Genomic DNA, 17,460 nt, shown 5'->3' with positions numbered 1-17,460 from the left:
CTACCAAACTCCAAATCCTTAAGACAAAAGGCCATCAACTGGAGAAATGCTAGTGCAAAAGACACTTCCTCCACTGTAATGTCTGGATAAATCCCAGACTTCCCTCAAGCCACCCTCTGGTCTGGAAAAATCATCATTTTATTATTCTGTATTCTTTAAAGACGTCAAAAAATCCTTGGTCACTCTTCAGTTACATTATCTCACTTTTTCACCACCCTGTCTCTCTTCTTTTTCACCTACAAAGTCTGCCATATTCTTCCATTCTAAAACTGCAATAGTACGTGATATCCACCAGCGCCACCCCCTCTTTTTCCCTTTACATAGATTCAGTCCTCTCACATCTGATACCACAGCCATCTGCACCTCACCTAACTGATACCATACACTCTGGACAGAAAACTCACTGAACCCATTAGTGTCTGATCTCTTTCCAACAGTCTCTATTCTAGCTCCCTAGCCAAACCACACACAAAGCATCAGAGTTTAAGGACAAAGGACACCACCAAATCATCTAGTCTGAACTCCTGTACATCACAGGCCGCAACCATCACCATCCAGCACCCGCACACTAAACCCAACAAGCAAATTTAGCCCAAACAGCCAAAATTAAATCCAGCGGCAGCTGTTATGACTCTTCTAGAAATCCATCTTTCACCTCAACAAATATAACCCCATATCCAACTTACTCTTAGCAACCCATGTTTCCAACTACCTCACTGCCTACAATATCCATCATCTTTTCTGTGCTTCATAGCATCGAAAGGATCCACCTCAGAATTTTCAGTGATTTGCTTCACCTTGTAGACTGTGGCTCCATTAATTACCCTCTTGGGCCTCCGTATAGCACTTTACACAACTAACCATCTGTATCACCCTCTGAATGCTTCACTTCAGACACTATGCTGATGCCTCAGGGTTGTCCCTCCCTTGTAATTGACTGTCCCTTTTATCCTAATGACATTTCTCCCTCTCTTTCAGATCATTCAATAACTTCTCTTTCCAAATGTCAAGTTGACACTTGATTCAGTCTTAGTTTTTTTTTTTAAACTTATCTTCACAGAGGCAAACTTCCTCCTCTGAAAGATAGGTATGCTCAGCTGAGTCTTTAGCTCATTTATCTCTCAGGATCTCCTTTCCTTGTGAATTTACAATCTTCTTACAAGTCTTTCCATTAGCTAGGCCTCCATATTCCATACAAGTCACTACCTCAACACACACTTACTGGAACTCCTATCCATTTGCCTTTTCACACCTGGATTACTGCAGCCCTCCCCTCTATAGCTTCCCAAGAGAACCTGCACCTAGACTTCCATCTATTCAGAACCCTGTATCCACCTTCTAACCTTTACACATGAACATAATCACATCGCCACCACTCTGAAAGGGCTCCATTTTGCTATCTACTAGCAAAATCACACTCCTCACCCTCAAAGCACTGCACTGCCAAGACTATCCCTTCTATTTCTCCAATCTTTTCTCCTTATACTCTACTGGCTTCATCTGCTCTTCCAATTCTGACCTCCTTGTACGTTCTTCATTCTTTACCCACCTTTGTGAAGTTCATTCTTTGATGCTGCCACACCAGCTGTTGAACAATCTGTCCCTTTTCTCTACCTCACAGATACTTTTGTAAAACAGCTCAAAACCCACATCTTCCGACGCTGCCTAAAGCCAGCCAGATGCTGGCCAGTTCCCCATACCTTAGGGTTTCTTATTTTCAAGACTTTATGCCTCTCCTTGTCAACTGTCCACATCTACTGTCTAACCCTCTTGTAAAACTAACTCAGTAAATGCTGTGTGAAGACATGAGCAACACATTAAAAATGTTAATTACATTCTAACTACAGTTATAATGTGCATCAGGCAAGTTATGAGACATGTCTGACAAAAGACAACTTCAGTTCCCATCTTTGGAACCCAAATTGTAAAGATTAGGCTTGTTCCAAGTCTGTGAGAACTTTTATTCTTAGATGGCACATACCCAATTTCCACACTCCCAGCCCAATGCAATGAGCTATAAGTTTCAGGAAACTCACACTTGGAACAGTTTTAAAGTACCAGAGAGGTACTACCAAAAACACATTTCTGTCACAATATGCAAGATGGCATTTACTTTATGATTATGCCATGCTGCAACAGCACACAACTGTCCTAAAATACATCCATCCAGACAGCAAAGGAAAATATAGGATCAAGAGCAGGAAGCTGACTTCTGTGGTTGATTAACCTTTAAACAGAGTTTTCAGGCTCCAAATATAAGTGCACAAATCTCTGATTTGTTACTTCTGTGAGATTAATGTTTAAGAGACCAATCTATAACTAACTGACTTAAAAATCTCTCGCTTGATCTTAATGCAGATCATCAATCTAAACAGCTGAACAGATTTCTCAGATCAAGGAAAACAAAAAGATCTTGTCTGCCCTTTTCACTAAACACAGTGAAGAGAAAGAATCCTGCTGTCATATGATCAAGAGCAGAAGGATTCTCCTAGCAGTTAGAACTGGATCTCTTTCTGAGAGAGGACAACGCAGAGTCAACATTTGTTACCATTCATCTCCAGACTGTCAAAAGCAGAGCTCTGATTGGATCATATCTTGTGGGAGCATTTCTGAAATCCTCTGCATCAGAATGCCAGACTGGCTTAATTTCATATACCAGTCTGAACCAGTCCTCAAGTTTACCTTCATATTTGACCTTTCAGCTCACTGTGGCAGACATCTTAGAAAAATATGAGACATTTGAGGACAGTGAACCAGTTATGGTATACGAAGCAACAACATCTGAAAGAAAAGTCTGCGAGGGAATGAAAGCTGTATATGAAGGTTCTTCCTCTCAAATGTAAACATAGCTCAACACACGGTAAAACTACTTGCCGTTATATCAAGACAGAGTTTAGCTTCCATTTGTACCCAATTATGTGGCACATCCCTCATTTTGGACCCCAACTCACTTCCATCCCACACAAGCCTTCAGTTCTTTCATTGTTAATGCAAATACTGATATTAGAAATGCTAAATCATGATTCTGAAATAACAGAAAACGTTATTTATATCACAATTTCTAGATTCCTTTCCTCTTATTTTTGTTGTGTTTCTATGGTTCTTTGACACAGACTTTAAATACCTGTGTTATACAATTGGGTTATAGTGGAGTGCAAGCCATGCACCCAGGAATGCTTCATGTCAGTTACCATTTTTCCTTCACCTCCTAAAGAGATTAGGAATGTCAATGTGTGTCATAGTCCAGAGCTAAGTATGTAAAAGTAGGAAACCCATTAGAAAGTGATAACAGGAAAAAATACACAAGAACAATCACTATTCTTACCAGCTGAATAAGTAGCCAGAACCAAAGTTGCATGGAAAGGGGAGAAAACATTTGAGAAATTAAGGATTTTGATCAATCAGTAAATTTAGGCAGATTTGGATGTTTTCTGTATACATTCTGGCCATTATTGAACACAACAGCCTTAGTATAATAATCTTAGCATTTGAAAATTACAATGTCTTGCTAAACAAATTGTCTAAAAAAACCTGATATTTCATACTTTGCAGCTATTTCATTTCAGTCACAATAAAAAACGTGTATTCCCCATATCTTTGCTATCTCACTGTGGTAATCCACTTAACTGTGACAAACTACAAAACAACAAGCTACCTTCTGCTATAAGAATGAATTAAGATGTTTGTGCATATTTGAGGTGCGAACGTACAACTAGAAGGGAGAGCTGAAACAAACAGGGGCACGGTAGAGGTTGAAAAGTAACGTGAGTGAAGTAAGCATAAATGGCACTGTAGACATGCATGCACAGGAGTGCAAAAGTCCATGGAAGAATAAGTGGGCCTAGTGGGGAGATATTCTTGAGGGTAAAGGTAAAAAATATGGATTCTATTCCTTGCTCTGTCAGGCTTCCTGTGAGATCATGGGGAACTAATAATTTTTCCCTTCTGTAAAATGGCGATTATGATATTTTGTACTTTTCAGAGATCCCGTGAGATTTATTTCATGTAAAATGCTGTCAAAGCCTCATGTAATAGATGCTATAAAAATGCTATGCTTTATTATTAACCTTAGCAGCATAAGCATAAAGGAACAAGGTTCAATCCATTTTGAACAGAACCGGAAATGCAAGCCCAAGCACAATAAAACTCTAGCTAAATTATGTCCCCCAGGTCACCAATGGTTTCCAAGATTCAAACACTCCCTTTAAATCCAGCGAAGGTCTCTGGCAATATTTTGATGGTTGGAACTTGGGAGTATAGCTTTTGCAAAGCCAGCCACAGCTGGCTCTCAACTTCATCCAAAACCTCACTTAGCTAAAGGTTTTTGGTGTCCCGAGTCCTTTGGATAAATAGTTAATGAAGGATTGTGAATCGAGACTAACAGTGGTGGATGATCTGGCCTGCATCCATAAGCAGAGATGCGAGTCAGAAACAAATTTAGCTATAAAAAGGTAGTGAGAGAGAACACACATGACTGGAAGCATGACAATGGAAACCCATTTTGAAGATTGGGGTGAAAACACTGCGAAGATGGAAGAGTGAACAAATGTATCTATGCAAATCCTAACAATGTCAGTATGCTATGTGAAAGTTTGTTTAGATCACAGAGAAAATACTGGGACACCAATTCTTTACATCATTCTAGTAGCACACCACTCACCTCCAGGCATTAAAATGAGAGATGAAACAGAAAAGTAGTAAATACCAGTGAATTACTTTTGTTACTAAAGAGGTTTACTCCCATCTTTGGTACACTGGTGTCATTGAAAGTCTTCAGTACTCACCACGCCACTGGAAGACTTGGTCTTCAGCTCTAACTTGATCATTCCAAATCCTGAAACAGCAAAGTTCACAAGTTTCTCTTACATTGCAATGTACAAGAATATGATAGATGCTTACTCCGGTATGAAACAGGTTGGGAGTGTTTGCTTGAAACAGCCCACCTTGTTACTAGGTGCTGATCTTCCTGGAAAAGTATTAAGTGGTTTCTGATGACTCGCCAAGGTAGGTGGCTCATTACCCATAAGGATGTAAGGGAGGCAGAAGTGTCTATTATAGAGCACAATGAGGGTGTGCGCTGAGCAGTCCTGAATTAGATTAATACATTTTAAGACCAGAAGGGAACATTATGATCATCTATCTGAACTGCTGCATAACACAGGCCAAAGAATTTCATCTATTTGAGATGGGCATATTGATAAGTAAAGACTGGATGTTTTACTAAGAGACTTAAAGTGATTACCCCTTGATAAATCGTTCCAATGGTTGATCATATTTACAGTTAGATATTTGTGTCTTATTTTTAATCTGAATTTGTCAAGCTTCAACGGATCTCATTAGACATTTGTCTTCCAGACTGAAGACATCGTCAGATATCTTTTCTCCATTTAGATACTTGTAGACTGGGATCAAACCATCTTCTACCCTTCTCTTTTAGAAATTAAATAAACGGACATGTTTAAGTCTCTCACTGCAAGGCAGGTCTTCCAGCCCTCAAATAATCCGTGTACTTCTTTTCTGAAAGCTGTCCAATTTGTCAACATCTTTTTTTGTCATAGTCTCACCAATACCACATACACAGACAATCCCATTTCCTTACTCCTGCTTGATATTCCTTTGTTTACACATCCCAGAACAACATTTGCTCTCTCTTTAGGCTGAAAAATCTAGAAGCAGCTAAGACTAGAAAGAAAGCTTGAGCTGAAATTTGTCAAAATATAGTTTTGGTCTTTGTTAACAAAGACAAGTCTGAGAAACAGGGTGAGTTTTTGACTTTACAGTGCGTGAACTTGGTTTTAGACCAGTTTGGGAAAGGCACCCACTCACACGTTGTTTAATAACATTTCACAAAATAGAGGATTTCAGAATTCATGACATGTCACTGTACTGTCAATCTCAGGATTCCCATAACTGACCATAATTTAAACCAGTCACAGAAAATGAAAATACAGAGCTATCCCCACGAGATGGGCTGTATCTCTGTATCTCTCAAAAGCAGACAGTTATTCAAATGAATTTATATGCCATATACAGCAAATGGAGAAATGATCATCAATTAAGAAGAAATCCAGTTTCAAGATCCAGGAAAATACATAAATATACATATACAGAAAAAAAGCTACTTTATCAGCTGTATAGTGCTAGTTTTATGCCACAAACAATGTAAATGCTGCATTAAGCCATTGTTTATGTAAATCATCAAGAACTGCAAACAAGAGAACAGTTCAAGCAGAGAGTTCCTCCCCGAGAGACTTTCTGGTTTTCTTTTAAAATAAAATATTTTCCAGTTTAAAGTGCTCTAAACTATTTGTACTGTGTCCAACATCACACATAATTTTGTCTCAAACAACATAGGAGCACTCTATCTGAGGGGTGGGGGTGGACCTAATTATACATATCCCTGTATATAATAAAGAAGGTGAGAAGCACTGCATCCTCTATAAAAGGCTGAAGACACTGGAACACTTCTCACTATTCAAATTATATTTTGTAGCATCTCTCTGGGCAAGACTCAAAACAGTTTCCTTTCTAGTTTGATACATATTTATGATGCGTTAATATGTTGAGTAAGTAGCACGAGATACTTTTTCTCCTTCTTCTCTTGTACTTATTTGGTCACATTATCATCATCACAAAATATTATTTCAGTAAACACATACGTAAATAGTCTTATTACTTTTGTTAAGGCACCTAAGAAATGTAAGTTTATTAGCATCAACATATGATCATGCTACTTACCATATCCTTTGTTGAATACATCCCTGGCAGATTTCCCCAGGTCACAGTAGGATGGTGGGACAGCCATTGGGTCTGAAAAGATTAGAAGTGGAGAGAACCCAGATTTTACAAGACAGAGCTGAAAAATCTTGCCAAGCCAAGAGACCTTCCTTACTTCCATGTTGTTTTGCCAGAAAGAACAAAAGGTATTTTATCATATCAGAAATTTAACATAAGTCAATCTATAATTCAGAATCACTGTACCCCAGGAATGGAATTAAACTCTAGCAATGTACTTGTCCCAGAATCTGCTAAGATTGTATCAGAGAAAGAACCAAACAATGTATTGACTCCATTTCTGTTCCAATAATTGAATGCTAATTTCATGATAGGAACTATTCTGACACGGGCCCTAGGTGACATAGCCCATGGTGGTGAATAATCATAGAATTGCAGGACTGGAAAGGATCTCAAGAGATCTTCTAGTCCAGTCCCCTGCACTGAAGGAAGGAATAAGTATTATCTAGATCATCCCTGACAGGTGTTTGTCTAAGCTGCTCTTAAAAATCTCCAATTATGGAGATTCCACAACCTCCCTAGGCAATTTATTCCAGTGCTTAACTATCCTGGACAGTTAGGAAGTTTTTCCCAATGTCCAATCTAACCCCACCTTGTTGCAATTTAAGATCACTGATTCCTCAAGGTTAAAGAGTACAATTTTCCTCCCTCCTCCTTGTAACCACCTTTTGTGTACTTGAAAACTGTTATGTCCCCCTTCAGTCTTGTCTTCTCCAGACTAAACAAACGCAATTTTTTTAACCTTCCCTCCTAGGTCACGTTTTCTAAACCTTTAATTATTTTTGTTGCTCTTCTCTGGACTTTCTCCAATTTGTCCACATCTTTCCTAAAACGTGGCACCCAGAACTTCACACAATACTCCAGTTGAGGCCTAATCAGCGCAGAGTAGAGTTGAAGAATTACTTCTGGTGTCTTGCTTACAACCCTCCTGCTAATATATCCCAGAATGATATTTACTTTTTTTGAAACAGTGTTACACTGTTAACTCGTATTTAGCTAGTGATCCACTATGACCCCAGATCTCTTTCTGCAGTACTCCCTCCTAGGCAGTCATTTCCCATTTTGTATGTGTGCAATTGATTGTTCCTTCTTAAGTAGAGTACTTCACATTTGTCCTTATTGAATTTCATGCTATTTATTTCAGACCATTTCTCCAAATCATTTTGAGTTTAAATCCTATTCTCCAAAACACTTGCAGCTTGGTATTGTGCGCAAACTTTATAAGCGTACTCTCTATGCCATTATCTAAATCGTTGATGAATCAGCAAAATGAAAGCCCATGGAGTCCAATATTAACTCAAAGCCAATTTAGAACTGTATAAGAGCCACCCCCCCCTTAATTTCTTGATTCTTCCCCTCAGGTAGTCTTCCAGAGCTTTAGAAAATACAAAAAGGACATCTGTCTACAGTATGTGGATGTTACTGACACACCCAGGCACCACAATATTCACCACTGTTACGTAATTAGGATACGTTTTGTACAAAGTATACTTTGTGAGATACTATTCTAAATGTCTTGATCTTCTATGTTATGTTACATTCTTATGCTAGACAAGAATCTCTCGCTGGACTGTATGTGCTATCATCGTATGTAAAGTTATGAAGTTGGGCTATGCATGTGTTTCTGAAACATGTTGTGAGGCTGAAAAACACCCACAAGCAGACTTTCAGGTACAACAGTAAAAAGGCCAAACAATGCTAATGGCTTGTTGAGGAAATGCACACAAGCACAAGGATTACCACAGGAACTGTGTACAATAGAAACCTTTCAATGATAACACTACACAATGGGAACTGTTTGACCCAGCTCACAGCAAAAGATATAAAAGGGGGAAAATGACATCATGAGGGGACCTCATTCTCCCTACAACAACATACCTGGAAACACCCTGAGGACTAAAGACTGAACTGGGGGGGAGGGGGGAAGAGGAGGAGGGAGTGATGGTCATAGGCTAAAAGTGATTTCTAGCCTGTGTATGAAAACCTGGGAAACCCAAGCTGCAAAGCCAAGGCAGTTTGTGCCTTAAGAATCTGATAGTCTGTTTATCAATCAGGGTGAGAATTTGTTAATTCATATCCTATCTATCTGGTATGTTAAACTCAGTTTGCAGTTTTGTTTATTTACTAGGTAATCATTTATAACCACTTAAAATCTATCCATTTGTAATTAATAAACTTATTTTATATTTTAATCCAAACCAGTGTGTGTTGAACTAAGGCATCTGGGGAAACTATCAGCTTGATTACAAGTGTGTATGGTCCTCTTTACATTGAGGGAGAGGCGGACTGGGTATTAAACCCACATACTGGCCAGATTTGACCAGGGCAGTAGAGTACTGCTCTGGGATCCTAGGCTGGTGGTTAGAAAGCCTGCATGTGACTGCAGCTGAGTGTGTCCCGATCTGTGTGAATGCTGGTGAAAGTGCAAGCTTGGCTTTGCAACTTGTCACAGCAGCACAGTGTGAGAGGGAGCCCAGGCTGATGGGTCAGAGGGCTTAGCGGTATCCCAGTTCCAGGTGGCGTTCCAGGACCTTGCTGAGTCTCTCTCTGATAATGCACTTACAAGAAAAAAAACAGACTATGGTCTAACATAAATAACTGTGTGTGTCTCAACTTTAAACAGAAAAAAGCCAGAAACTGAAAATTATGAGTGGAGTGTTAGTTTTAATGTTGGATGTCTCAATCCTTTTGTTTGGTGTCACTACCTAAATATTATTAAATACCATTTTAAATAATATATTCTGCTAGTGGCTTCACATTAAAGAAACATAGGTAGCTTCTATTCTAGAGTTTTGTGCCTGAGAAATATGGATTTATAATGGCAAATCTTAAACATCCATCATGTTACTGTGTAGCTTCTGTTCCAGAAAGGACTAACCAACAACTGAATGGCTCGTTTGTTGCAAATCTTCTCTTGAACAGCTGCCACTAGAAAGATCTCCAATCTTCCACTTGATAAATTATATTACACCAAAGGCACTGCTGATCCAAGAGAATAATAATAACGCAACTAAGAGGTAAAATCCTTAAAATCATCAATTCCCTTCAAATACTCACACCACTTACCTTTCCTTTGAACTACACAGCAGTGCTACTGTTTAGCCTCTTTCTATTTATTGGGTTTCTCTTCCCCCACGCTCTTGCTGAAGAGCAAACTTGTGTTCTTCTGACCTTCGTGTGACAAGAAATCTATTCTTGCAGCAAGCAGTTTCTGACTTCACTCACAAAAAGACAAAACTAATCAAACGCAGAACTGCTTCACAAAGCTCACTTTCTGTCACATATCCTGGCTATTATGCAAGAATATCAACAAGTATTTGAATTTAATTCATAACTCAATCTTGTGGATGGATACATAGATCTGAGACAATTTACACTCTCTAATGAACCTCTTTATTTTTAATAGCTGGCCTTCTGATATACATACATACATATATATATATACACACACACACACATATACACCACACACCACCACCCCCTACCTGTGGGTCTAGAAGGTACAGAACAGCTGGACATGACTACAGATTCCTTATACGAAGATTAGGTCATAAATTATGTATGTCTCAATGTGACCTATAAAAGGCCTTATTACCTGTCAAATATGGAAAAAATTGATGCATCATTAAAGATGAAAGACAAGTTTTACTTATACTATTACAGCAGCATCTGCAACCTAGTCGTGGAGAAGGCTGCGTTTCTGATATAAAACCTGATTTTCACCAAAGAAAACTGTTGAGGTGAGCAGGAGCAAATTATTCCACAATTTTTTTTTAAAAGTTGCTGTTATCTTTTAAAGTTTACTATTGTCAGAATTTTTCCATTACATTGTTTTCAAAACAGCTCAATAACTTAAAATCATTACTAAGAATTAAAGCAAACAAAATAAAGAGAACCACAACCAACACCAGGAAAGTGTAAAAGCAGATACTGTGCTTATGCAGTAACTGTTTTTGAGGCTTTAAAAAAAAAAAAAAAGTATTAGGCACATATACAAGCTAAAGCCAATACCAAAGACAGCGCTCTGCACAAACCCCCATCAGATGCACAAGCAGCATCCTGGTGAGAAACCTAGTAAATTAAACAGCTACCTCTTCCACTATCCACACTAGGTAATTCACTCTCCCCCCTACCACTTACTGACTTTTTGGGGGATATCAAAATCCACGGGACTCACAAATGCTCGCTTAAGGTAGAATTGTACCGTGCCATCCCTGAAGGAGGTGCTGACTATCACCACCAGTTATGGATCCAACACCTCAGCAGCAAAGGCAGACTGGTGTAAGTAAAGGATGATTTCAGCATCCCAACTACTCTACTGGGTAAATGGCCTAAATGTTTGCTTGGTCTGAGATCCAATGACCATTTCAGGGCAAGATACTTCATATATCATCATTTGAGAGAGGTAATTCTAGAGACCAATGGAAATCTGAGCATGTGACTTATTTCAGTTGTGAAGCACAAGATATCAGATTTTGGAAATCACATTTGGATTACACTTTCTCTTCCCCAACTCAAATTCTGTCTGACTTTAGTAACTGTTCTCTAGGGAACTATTAGAGCTAATACAAATCAGTGTTACCAGTGATTCATAAAAAAACCTGAAAACAGTCTGAAAAACTGCTTCTTTCACAAGAGCGATGCACTTGTCAGGCCTCTGGCAGAAGCATTTTCTGCTAGCCACAGGTCTATCTTTCAGAGTTTCCACTTTTCAAAGATTGTGATTAACTAAATTCCAAAATCCAATAACTTCTCCATAATTTTCATGTCTGTTAGATGTTTCTTTAGTGAAAATTCGACTCTAAACAAATTTACAGAAAGTAAAGTAGCAGCAAGCACTTAACAGGACAGACCTAAACTGCAAAGCACTGGCGATATAAATCAACTAAAGAAAAAAAAATATATTTTTTTGTTTAAACTGATTCTCAATAAAATTAAATATAGGTTAGTGTCAAGTTTTAAAAAAAAGTCAAACCACTGAACTGGTGGAAGTCACTTGCTAAGCAGCTGGAACCAAAGTTTGTTGAAGTGATAAATGAGCTTTTGACAGCAGTAGCCTCTTCTGTAGGTGCAAAGTATTTTCTTCATTTCAGTTTATTTAAACTAGTTCATTTTAAAGAAACCAACTGTGAATTAAAAAAAAGCAAGAAAACTTGTTCTTCTAGCAATCAATGAATAAAAGCTAGTTGAGAAAGGATGACACCTTCTAATTCTAAAATCTTGAAGGACACGGTGAGCAAAATCAATCAGTTTAATTAAGTAACTACAGATACTTCATTTAAAAAAAATGAATTTTAATGCACTTTTTCCTTACATATGCAGCACAAAAGTAGTTTTATTTAACCATTTAAAAAATGCTGGTTTGGCACAGTTTTAAGTTAAATTTCAATCCAAATAGAGAAAAAGATACAAATCACAGATAAAACAAAACAAAACCACACAGCAAATCAGAAATGCATCATTCACCATTTTCTAACACAAATAAATATTTAAAATAAGAATATGAATAAATGTAAGTTAAGTCATAACTGCTTCAATAAATGCATATAGACATAGTGGATACTTCTGGTTACCAAAAAGAAACACTAAATTTAGTGAAAGGGCTATATTTAGCTGGGAATGAATGTTCTCAAGGTTATCAACCAAAGATAACCAAGTACAAATGCGAAACACTTAAAATTATTTAAATCAAAGTTTTGTGATTGCTAATTTAAATCATAATTAAAATCAATGATCACTTTGATTTAAATTAATGCACCTTGCTGCAAATTGACTTAGGCCTTGATTACACTTAAAAGGGTTTGCCACTAGAGATATACCGGAGGAGACATAATGGTAAATTCTCCTAATGGAGACAGACACAGCTTATACTGGCAATAGTTCCTTTGTGTGTATAGTTTCAACCAGTTCCCCAAACAGAATAAGCTATCCCAACAAATGGACTTTTCTGCAGGTATATCTGCATCTACACTAGGGATTTTGCTGCCATAGCTATGTGTTCATCAGGGATGTGATTCCCGCCCCCGACTTAACTGAAGCAGCTATATTAGTAAAACTTTCTAGCTTAGACCAGGCCTTAGAAAAGCTAGAGCAATGTGTGCTGCAGACAACAAGAGAAGATTTGATGCTGATAAAATGTACACGTTTACCCAAAGGGAGAGGAAATAAAGCAGCAAAGACACAAAATGGAAGGCCATAACTAAGCTGCAGTCAAATTAAACAAGTTTATTTTCACATTTTTTTTTCCACATCACGAACCACTACAGTAGCCACAGAAGACATGGTCTTGTTTTTAAGAGGCTGTAGTGATAGGTGGTCAATGAAAACACTGTGGTACACAATAAGAACTCTGCTACTATCAACTGCAATATTGTAATGCTGCATTTCAATCAGTATGGAGGATTAATCTCTGATCATGAAAATACAGGCTTCTATTCATACTATAATTAAGCATTTTCTGGGTGAGAGGTAAGCAAAAGAGTTATCGAAATGATCAAATTTTAGATTGACATTTCCTTTATTCTAGTATGTTTTCAGCACTTATCAAATATTAATGTAAAATGTATATGGATTTCAGCTTCCCAAAAACTTTTAAAAAGTCAATATTTATATTTCCACTGCAATCCCCTCTCCCAGCAAAGTTCAAAAGGCAATGTGAATACCTGGCTGCTGATGACATAAGAAATTCTTATTTCCACACTGAAAAATACCTACATTTACCGGATAAAGTTTTGTAGTGAAATTATTAGACTTGTAGGAATTAAATCAAACATTTTCTCCATTAAACTTCATCAGACAGTTGTAGCAGCCCGGAAACAAAAAACAGCTTTGTGCGTGCAATCTGCAGCAGCTTAGGACTGAAATACCTCTCAGACTTTGCTGAAAGAGGAAGAAATACTTTTTTTTTTTGGGGGGGGGGCAGGAGTGTTAAATTAATAACATCCATCCAAAGTAGTAATACTGTCTTTAATAAAGATATCTGTATTCTGCATCTTGCAAGGGCAGAAACACCCTTTGGGAAAGTTGTAGTAGTACTTTCAGAATGAATAAGGTTTTCTAGACACTGGTTTTGAATGAGCAATTCTGAGTCCCAGCAATCTGAATCCAGGGATGATTTTCTTCCAGTGGGAGGAGGAAGAGGGAGAAAAAAAAGTCATCTGCCTGCATTACAACCCAGGCATATCTATTGAGGTATGTGATTGTAGCATCACATGCTAGACTGTGTCATTCAACAATCCAGGGTAGATAAAAATCAATTTTTTTTGAAAATCATATTTTTATTTAAATCAGATTTTTTTGATAAAATGCTTTTTGAGAAGAAAAAGAGTTTTAATTAAGATTCATTATAGCTCAATGATATCTCGAATAGGGATTATAAATTCTAATTCTATAGTACGAGATAACACATTAATGTTATGTTTAAGAAAAGTTTTATAAACGAGTTCCAATAGTTCATGGATTCGGGACCCCATTTTATGGGGTTCTAGGGACTTCTGTATAGATTATTTAGGTTAATCTACCCACTCACCCAATGGGACTCAGTGCTCAGTCTAGAAGATACCATCAGAGATGCTTAGTTTTGCAGTTCTCACACTGTGCAATTGTGTCTCCAGAGATAACATGCTTGTTAACAGCAAAAATGTTCTTAAATAAAATATATGAGAGAGAGAAAAACAACAGACCTCAACCCTATTGTCCCTCTGCAAATTTGTGTACACAGAGTCAATCCCTTACCTCTCTCTAAAAGGATAAAGTTTCAGAAAGTTCAATGAATAGAAGATTGTTGGGGCGGAATAGATCTGGACAAGGAGAAGTCATCTAGAGATAAATGCAAGAAGGGAGGGACAGGTAGTAGAAACAAAAGTGAAACTGTTGGAGCAGCATATTCCAGAAGTCTTGAGGTCTTTCTGAGTGTAGCCTTCATTGATTTGACATCTACCATACCATTCTCTCACTAGAAGGGAAAACCTATAAAGGCAGCAGGCCATAAAAGAAACCCAGTTTGGGAATATTTTAATGAAGTTCCTCTACAAGTGGGTGAGACAGGCACGCATGCAAAATGCAAACAGTGCAACGAAGAAATGCAAGGCCTGGTAGCCTGAATGAAACAACATCATGAGAAGTGTTCCTTCTCAGGAGGAAGCTGCGTTGAAGATGATGAAAGGAACATGTCTGAACATGCAAGATCTTCAGGTTGGTAAACTTTTTTATTTCATACTTCTTTCTTAAGGACTGCCTGTCTTCCTTCTGGACTATTTTTGAATACTCATGTTTGAGCAAAACATATAGTTGTTATTCTATGGTACTATCATTTTAGATGCAGTTGTGATTAAAAAAAAATAAATAGCTGAAATAGGCAGATCTTCCTTTTACAATTTCACCTTTGAAGTACTACCGAGTGTCAGCGAATGCAATGAGTAATACTAAATGAGCAGTATGTTAATTAAATAACTACATTGACTTATTTTGTTTAGGAGAATCCATCCTCAACATACAAGATTCTGAAGACTATCCACCTTCAAGATAACTATCATTTTCTACAGTTTCAGAGTTAACTGCCAATGATAGTGTTTCACTCACATCATGTATGTCACATAGCCACAGTATATCACCTGTGGCAAAAAGAAAAAAAAAACAAAAAACAAAAAACACTCCATCATCCAAAAACCAACCATAGATAAGTTTGTGATAAGAACCAGCAGATTACAAAAAGAGGTAATTGATGAAAAAATTGCCCAGTTTGTTTATGCAACAAACTCTCCTTTCCGTATGACTGAGAACCCACACTTCATTAACATGGTTCAGTCATTAAGACCAGGATACAGTCCACCCAACAGCGCAGATGTCGAACGCAAATCGCTGGATAAAGTCTATGAAAGAAATTGAGCAGTGTGCAAAACGTCTAGAGGGTAAAATTGTTAACCGGAGTCTTGATGGGTGGAGCAATGTCCACAATGATCCTGTTGTATGTGCCTGTGTGACAACAGAGGAAGGGAATGTCTTCCTTACAGAAACAATTGATACATCAGGAAATGCACACACAGCAGAATACTTACAAGAAGTAGCAGTAAAAGCTATAACAAACTGTGGAAAAAAATTAAAACGTCTAGTATGCAGCTTGGTCACAGACAATGCTGCAAATGACAGGTTTCCGAGTAGCAGCCGCGTTAGTCTGTATTCGCAAAAAAGAAAAGGAGTACTTGTGGCACCTTAAAGACTAACAAATTTATTTGAGCATAAGCTTTCGTGAGCTACAGCTCACTTCATTGGATGCATTCAGTGGAAAATACCGTGGGGAGATTTTTTTTTTTTTTTTTTTATAAATACACACACACACACACAGAGAACATGAAACAGTGGGTTTTATCATACACACTGTAAGGAGAGTGATCACTTAAGATGAGCTATTACCAGTGGAGCAGGGGGTGGGAAGAAGGAGGAAAACCTTTTTCCTCAAGGTGGGCCATTTCCAGCAGTTAACAAGAACGTCTGAGGAACAGTGGGGGGTGTGTGGAGAAATAACATGGGGAAATAGTTTTACTTTGTGTAATGACCGATCCACTCCCAGTTTCTATTCAAGCCTAAGTTAATTGTATCCAGTTTGCAAATTAATTCCAATTCAGCAGTCTCTCGTTGGAGTCTGTTTTTGAAGCTTTTTTGTTGAAGGATAGCCACTCTCAGGTCTCAGAGTAGCAGCCGTGTTAGTCTGTATTCGCAAAAAGAAAAGGAGTACTTGTGGCACCTCAGAGACTAACAAATTTATTAGAGCATAAGCTTTCGTGAGCTACAGCTCACTTCATCGGATGCATCCGATGTAGCTCACAAAAGCTTTTCGTAGCTGTAGCTCACGAAAGCTTATGCTCAAATAAATTTGTTAGTCTCTAAGGTGCCACAAGTACTCCTTTTCTTTTTGACTCTCAGGTCTGTAATCGAGTGACCGGAGAGATTGAAGTGTTCTCCGACTGGTTTTTGAATGTTATAATTCTTGATGCCTGATTTGTGTCCATTTATTCTTTTACGTAGAGTTTGACCAATGTACATGGCAGAGGGGCATTGCTGGCACATGGTGGCATATACCACATTGGTAGATTCGCAGGTGAACGCGCCTCCGATAGTGTGGCTGATGTGATTAGGCCCTATGATGGTGTCCCCTGAATAGATATGAGGATACAGTTGGCAACAGGCTTTGTTGCAAGGACAGGTTCCTGGGTTAGTGGTTCTGTTGTATGGTGTGTGGTTGCTGGTGAGTATTTGTTTCAGGTTGGGGGGCTGTCTGTAAGCAAGGACTGGCCTGTCTCCCAAGATCTGTGAGAGTGATGGGTCATCCTTCAGGATAGGTTGTAGATCCTTGATGATGCGTTGGGAGAGGTTTTAGTTGGGGGCTGAAGGTGATGGCTAGTGGCGTTCTGTTGTTTTCTTTGTTGGGCCTGTCCTGTAGTAGGTGACTTCTGGGTACTCTTCTGGCTCTGTCAATCTGTTTCTTCACTTCAGCAGGTGGGTACTGTAGTTGTAAGAATGCATGAGAGAGATCTTGTAGGTGTTTGTCTCTGTCTGAGGGGTTGGAAAAAATGCGGTTATATCGTAGAGCTTGGCTGTAGACAATGGATCGTGTGGTGTGATCTGGATGAAAGCTAGAGGCATGTAGGTAGGAATAGTGGTCAGTAG

General features: G+C 38.3%; 1 protein-coding gene across 5 annotated transcripts in view; it reads right to left on the bottom strand.

The window, feature by feature from the left end:
• VDAC3 (voltage dependent anion channel 3) overlaps positions 1-17,460 on the bottom strand; it is a 44,436-nt gene that overhangs the window by 23,943 nt on the left and 3,033 nt on the right. For 3 of the 5 annotated variants that reach the window (XM_038384926.2, XM_043503084.1, XM_043503082.1), the window contains exons 2-3: positions 6,739-6,810; positions 4,785-4,834 (exon numbers count right to left, since the gene is read on the bottom strand). In XM_038384926.2, the coding sequence (XP_038240854.1) occupies positions 4,785-4,834; positions 6,739-6,805 (117 nt within the window). In that variant the 5' untranslated portion in view covers positions 6,806-6,810. Of the gene's footprint in view, positions 1-3,325; positions 3,329-4,784; positions 4,835-6,738; positions 6,811-10,280; positions 10,391-17,460 lie in introns of all 5 variants that reach the window. The other 2 variants (XM_043503083.1, XM_043503081.1) reach the window with 2 other exon arrangements.

Source organism: Dermochelys coriacea, chromosome 26 (genome assembly GCF_009764565.3).
Source record: "Dermochelys coriacea isolate rDerCor1 chromosome 26, rDerCor1.pri.v4, whole genome shotgun sequence".
NCBI classification, from domain to species: Eukaryota; Metazoa; Chordata; order Testudines; family Dermochelyidae; genus Dermochelys; species Dermochelys coriacea.
The sequence above is the reverse complement of the archived record's forward strand: the minus strand, read 5'-3'. Positions and strand labels throughout refer to the sequence as shown.